Raw genomic sequence first — 6619 nt, forward strand, 5'->3', positions numbered from 1 at the left:
ATTCTCCTTGTCTCCTTGGTTTAACACTCTCTCCAAGCGAGCGAAAACAAGAAGATGGTGACGGATGGAAGGGGAGGGGGGAGAGGCATGATATGAAGAAGAGATGAAGATTATGAACTGGAACCATTCGGTTCGTATGTGAAAACATCTCAGGCGCGCTCGCTCTCTCTCTCGTCGCGCTCTCTCTCTCTCTCTCTCTCTCTCTCTCTCTCACACAGCACTACTGCTCTACTCTGTTTTCCTCTCGGAAACCCTTCTCTGTTTGCTCGATCTCGCATCGCCCATGTCCGGACCTGATCTCCCTGGTATTTTCCCTTCCACCGAAGCTTCGCCCATTTTGTATTTTTGGGGTTTTCCCAGATGGGCCCATAGGGCTTAAAACAGGGCGGAAACAGGGCACAGCAGCTTTCCTTTCCCGGATGAATTGATGCGAGGCGATTGAGCAGGCAAAAGATGTCTACCGCCAATAATGAGGAGGAGCAGCAAAAGAAGAACACAGACTGCGTCTACTTCCTGGCCTCTCCCCTTACCTGCAAGAAGGTCTGTCTCTCTAATCTTCTTGATTTCTCTCTTAATTCAAGAAGTCCTAAGCATTTCTTTGATGCGCACCATGCCAAGACCTTGGAGATAAATCCCATTATGCAGTCGAAAACTGTCTGATGCTTCGTGCTGCTGTGTCATATCTGGTAATGCATCATCTACAGATGACGCTCCCTACAAACATTGATGTTCCAACCCTCAAACGTAATCACAAGAGCAGAATTGTTGTCACTCCTCATCTGGACCCGGAAGTTGCGTGTATTCTTCAGCACGCGTGCCTTCTATTTAACCATTTAGATATTAGGTTACCCCCTACCTTACGTTTCAAGCCAGTACTAGGTTTGTGAGTCAATTTCGCTAAGGGTTTTGAACATTCCAGCCACACTGTTGCCACCTGGAACTAAGAAGATGTTTAAGTTTTTTATGTTGCAGCTGAACTCTTGTGCTGCCATACCCCAGTATTCAGCATTAGTTTGTTTGATCCAGCGGATGGTGGTTTTGTTTGTTGGAATCACAGTTACATGTGTAGAACATCTTTTGGATCCTGGCTAGGATTTGTTGAAATAATAAAATCCTTATGCTTTGCTGTAACTTGTGCTTACAGGGAGATGAGTGTGAATTTCGACATAGTGAGAGTGCACGGATCAATCCCAGAGATTGCTGGTACTGGCTTTCAGGGAACTGCCTCAACACTAACTGTCCATTTCGACATCCTGTAAGTGCAACTATACATGATGATACTACCATCAAACCTGTTTCTAAGTGTCTGCACTGGGCTAATAGAAGCTGATGTGCATACTTGAAGGCTTGTTTCCAATACTTGATATGCATGCTTACAAGGCATACATGAGCAATCACTGTTTTAAATCTTTCTTCCTAGGGCCTGATTTGATACATGTTGATCATTGGTACATCTATAGCAACTTCTGCTGCCTTGGTTCAAGGGCGATGACATTTGCATATGTAAAAGTAAAAGTGACGGTGCAGGAAATTCCTTTGTGATAGAAAAGCATAAACTCTTGACACTATTGCTAGTCACTATGCTAAAGCTAGCATTATTTCTAGTCCAAACACTTCTTCTATTTTTCTTGATATGGTTAGGTTATGAGATCTGCTAATTATTTTTCTGAACTGCAGCCACTGGAAGGCCGGCCAGCAGCTCCCACAGCAACAGGAGGGAAACCCAGAGTTCCATGCTATTACTTTGCCCAGGGCTACTGTGCCAAAGGTGATAAGTGTGTGTTTTTGCATGGACTAGGACCTCTTGCAACTGCAGAAACTACAGTGTCACATAAGATATCTAAGCCCAAAGGTTTAGATCTGAATGACAAGCAAGTTTCTACTAGCAAAGGAAATGGTTCAGTGACTTCTAGGCCCTCTGTTGAAGTATCTCAGCAAATGCATTTGAGTACAGAGACTGACATCCTGGTTGGCGAGGCTCCATACACGACTACTAGGCTGAATCAAGGAGCGCGGGAGTTGGGAATGGATATGAATCATGTCATAAGCAGGGTGCCTGAAGGCTCTGGAAGTTCTGCACCATCTAGACCTCACAGTCTGCAAGATGTGTCCGAAAGTAATAGATCAAAGCATATTCCACAGGTTGATGATGTGCTACAACCACCCATAAATGATAACTTTTTACAGCTGCCACTAGGAGAAGAGGGAATGCATGAGGTTCAGCCTGAAGATGATAGGTTACGTGACGATCAACCTGAAGATGAAACTTTACAACCAGCCCATTCAGGAGAGAGGATTCCAAATGGTACGGAATCAGAAGAGCTGTGGGAGGAATCTTCCTTTGATGTACTGGTGGATGATGGGGCTGATCAAGTGGTTTATGCTGAAGAGTATGACTACTTATCCTCCTGTGATGTTTTAATGGATCCTGTGAGTGGTCATATTCAAGGAACAATGATGGGCACTGACGATCTGATTGATTATGAGCATGCTGGTGCTTATGAGCAGTACTTTGATGCAGCAGCAGAGTATGAACTTGCAGCTTATGATTCTTATGATCAACTGGGTTATGAACAGTTGATTTCGTATGATTATGCGGGCAGTCAAACTGCTGTTGCATGGAAGGACAGGGAAGCAAAAGAGATGCTTCTTAGAGACAGGAGAGAAGTGAAACTTGATGGAGAGGCTCGGCGAGGTGTGAGCAGTAGTGACCTCAGAAATCACTTGGTAAAGCGCAGGAGGGCGGAGCGCAATCAAAAACTTGGGGAAGATCATCATCGAAGGCGTCACCAAGACATGCTTACTAATGGTTTTCAGCACAATCACAGGCATCAGGACAATCATCTGCAGCAACAGGATGTTCTAGGGAGACGCAGAATACCCTCACATTCAGGTGCAAGATCCAATCGACAGAATTATGGCCACCGTGACGTATTGAATTGGCAACCACGTGGGCAAACAGGGTCTTTGGGAAACAAACGGGTTTTTCGAGATGCTAGCTTAGATTATGATGGTGCCAGCATCGAGAGAGGATCCTACAAAAAAATGCGCAATGGTGGGGATCATGCTAAGCCAAAAGCCAAGAAGGAACATGTACGGCAGGCCCCAGCAAGTGCTGATTTTGTGCGAAGTCGCGGTAATTCAACCAGCAATCCAAAAAAAGCACATATAAGAAAAGATGAGTCCACTTTTGCAGGACCTAAAAGTCTTGCTCAAATCAAAGCAGAGAAGATGAAAGCTGCTGGTGGAGAACATTCAAGACATAAGGATATTTTGGGAGAAGGTAGCTCTTATGATTTAAACAATGCACCATGCCATCAGTTGCCGATATTGGGTTCTATGATTGAAGCGCCACGTAGGGATCAAACCAAAGCAGTATCTTCCAAAATTTCAGACTTTGATGGTCCCAAACCTTTAAGTGAAATTTTGAAAGAGAAACGCAGGGGGGATACTGATGGTGAGATTAGGGAGCAAATCCAAGAAAGGCCTTCCAGGTCTTTTTCTGCAAATGCCCCTAAGGATCTTGCAAAAGCTGGTGAAGGTTTCAATATTAGAGTTTCAAATGCTCATCTTCCTGTTGTTAACAGTGAGAAGAGAGATAGTGATGCCTTCCAGCGAGATGCTGTGGAAAAAAGAGAGGAAAGTGATCTGCTGGGTGAAGCAAATCTGACGTTATCACTGTCGTTCAAGGGAGGCAATCATAATGAAGGCCATACAGTCAAGGTTAAGGAAGTTGGGCATGGAACAGATGTAGCTTCTAATCTAGAAGATGGAGCAGGAGGTGACAGTGTCATGGATGATGTAGAGTATGATGATGATGAGGATGATGATTTTGCAAAGAGACTTGGTGGCTTCTTCCGTTAGTGTTGTGATGGTTCTGGTCTGGGATGGACCTTTCTAAACGATATTCTAATGTGCATTCAGATCTGCAGGTGGTCAAACTTCAGGCCTACCTCTGCTATCTATCTGAATTATCAAATTACTCAGCTGTGATCTTGATGAGCGGTCTGTTTTATGCATAACTTGCTGCCCAGGGCATGCCACACATGATCTTTTCCTGATTATTGAACTGTTGCCTTCAGTGTGGGTGGGTTGATACGTTTCCTGGGAATCACAGCTCTAAGGCACCGATGAAGCATGGTGTCCTATGCAGCCCCATGTGCACTGCAGTGTTTATTCTCCTTCCTTCCGTGTGGCTTAGGTTTTTTGTGAATATGCTTATACAATCTGGCAATCTAGTGCTTCTGTTTACAGATGCTCCATAGTTTGTTGCTAGTTTGACCATCCCAGATCTTTGTACGGTGATTCTAAAACATACACTATTTGCTGTCCAGCATCTCACAGATGGAGTCCTGACAAACATGGGTTAGGAAAACATTTTGTCCATCTTGTGCTGTCTAATCTGATTGTCCAGAAGGCTTTTCTGTCATTGTTGGTATTAGTCAGTTAAACCAAGGGGGGGTTCTTAGCAAGCAAGTAATATTTGGAAGGTGTACATGAGAATATCACGATGCACTGAAATGGAAGTGTAAAACTATTACATCGTCACCAGTTACATCTTGCAGATCTAGCTGAAATAAACTCTTCAATTCACTTGCACTTGGACATAATCTTACATTGGCAAATAGACATGTCATGGAGCTTGTTCATGTAGGAAGCAGTGTGTTTTTTGTGCCCTATTTCAAAATGTTAGAAGGTTTTAATCCAATAGTAGTGCTGTGTCATTCCCTTTTTAAAAGTCATGGAAGCCTACAATCTCACCTTCAGGTGGATTCTTAATTGTGTTGGCACTTAAATGCCAATCCATCAAAGAAGTGTGTTGTGTGAATAGGTTCAGACTTAAGACTAGTTAAAGTGCTCAGGCCTATGTGTATCAGCAGTGTAGATGTTAGATCTATTGGAGGATCGTGTTTTTGAGTGAAGAAAATTGCAGTTTTTATTAGAACCCAGGCTTTATACTTCTATGATACTCTTGTATCTGCATAGTGTGCATAAAGTTTTGGCTATTAGTATGGCAAATGGAAGAAAATGAAGCACAAAAAACAAGCAAAAGCCATTGCATATATGTTGGTGATGTGTTTGCCCTTGATCTTTGTGATCACTTGGTTAACTCATCTCTTAGGAGTTCCAATTATGATTTTTGTTCTTAAACATGATTCTCTCTTGAGCCTAACAGTCAATGGTCAGGTGAAGTTGATGCACAAGTTGAGACTGGTTTGATCTTAAAGTGGAAATCTAATGCACCAAAGCTTAAGAGTCTAAGGTCATGTGTGCACATTCAATAGTTTAGTAGTGTAGATGTAGGGAAGATGGTTATTGCAATCTCAGGAAAATGGTTAGGGTTTAACCAAATTCAGTGTGTAAACTAGAGTATTCCAACTTTATGCCCACTATTATGTACAAGCTCTTGGCTTAGTTGCTATTGAAATGTATTGCATGATTTGTAGGTACACTTGAACATCTTGCCATACTGGAGGCATCATTGCAAATTTAGACTTGGTTTGATCCCTTCTTGGGCCTTAGGTCAAACTTATGAGTGGCCTTTTTTTTTTTGGGTGTTTTGCCATGTATGTAACAACACTTGCAAATCTCAAATTAACTTGTTTTGACGAGAATAATATGATACATTCAGTACAAATATAGTTTCCTCATGCATTACATCTCCAATTGAGGCATAGATTGACATATGTAGTTAAGTAACCCTCTATGGTAGTTTTGGACCAAAGTTATAGTTTGTACTCCTTAAAGCATGTTTTAATTGGAGTTCTCAAGTGCCATGGGTACAATCCATAGGAGTGCAATTTCTTCCATTTGTTGAGATGATTTTGAACTACTATTCTAGCATTATTAGTAGTCCAAGAAGAATTGGAGGCAATCCTTTAAGCAACAATTGGCAAGCCCTTTAGAAGACATTTGGAGTTGTCTGAACAACTCAATAAACTTACACTTAGCAAGGAAACAAGTTCCAAAGAGATGCATCATTTGAGGTTGGTAGTCGGGTTTAATTAAACATAGAAGTGTAGAATTAAGTAGCATGGCCCATTCATATTGAAACTAAGAGCAAATTTAATGTGTCTTGGCTAAAGCCCTATATCAAACCTATCTTGTACAATGTTCAAAATAAGGCCTAGTTCCTTGTAGTCAATGATATAGAGGTCATCAAAATTGAGTAGATCGTTCTTCATAGATGGATCAAAGTGTGTTATGAGGGTTGCATTGGTACATTTATACTTCAATTTGCTATCATTTGATTGCATATTATTTTGGAATGATCCTTGAGGTCATATCTTTGTAACATATCCACCCTAAGCCAAGTAGAGGGAGGTGATATTTAGTAGTTGCTTGGATGCCTTTTTATAAGCAGCATTATCTAGACCCTAGAGGATTCACAAATTTAGCTAGTTAGGTGACTTCTAAGTCTACCTTGCAAGGAAGCCTCATGCCCTCGACCCACTAGGATCGACTGAAGGTTACTATGATTTCTTGGTCTCTATTAACAATGTAGCACTTGATCAGGAAGGGCCACATTGCAACAAACAAGGCGGAGAGTAGACTAGCACTACACACTTGGTTCAAAGGGAGTAAGAGACGAGGGGGAGTTGAGCATTGACCTCTTTGT

General features: G+C 42.1%; 1 protein-coding gene across 1 annotated transcript; it reads left to right on the forward strand.

Annotated features, from left to right (window-relative positions):
- LOC148025829 (uncharacterized) lies at positions 1–4548 on the forward strand. The gene is made up of 3 exons (XM_087693078.1): positions 1–540; positions 1145–1255; positions 1678–4548. Exons 1-3 carry the CDS (start codon positions 454–456, stop codon positions 3862–3864), a joined length of 2385 nt encoding a protein of 794 aa, XP_087549204.1. The 5' UTR covers positions 1–453; the 3' UTR covers positions 3865–4548.
- Positions 4549–6619: the final 2071 nt, after the last annotated feature.

This window comes from Lygodium microphyllum, chromosome 14, assembly GCF_053477565.2.
Source record: "Lygodium microphyllum isolate KBCC chromosome 14, Lygodium_microphyllum_v1.1.10, whole genome shotgun sequence".
Taxonomy (NCBI): domain Eukaryota; kingdom Viridiplantae; phylum Streptophyta; class Polypodiopsida; order Schizaeales; family Lygodiaceae; genus Lygodium; species Lygodium microphyllum.

Excerpts from the sequence above, each read along its gene's own strand:
- LOC148025829 (XM_087693078.1), top strand. The coding sequence starts at position 454 with ATGTCTACCGCCAATAATGAGGAGGAGCAGCAAAAGAAGAACACAGAC. Across the intron at positions 541-1,144 it reads CTCCCCTTACCTGCAAGAAG|GGAGATGAGTGTGAATTTCG; the intron begins GTCTGTCTCTCT and ends TTGTGCTTACAG. Across the intron at positions 1,256-1,677 it reads ACTGTCCATTTCGACATCCT|CCACTGGAAGGCCGGCCAGC; the intron begins GTAAGTGCAACT and ends TCTGAACTGCAG.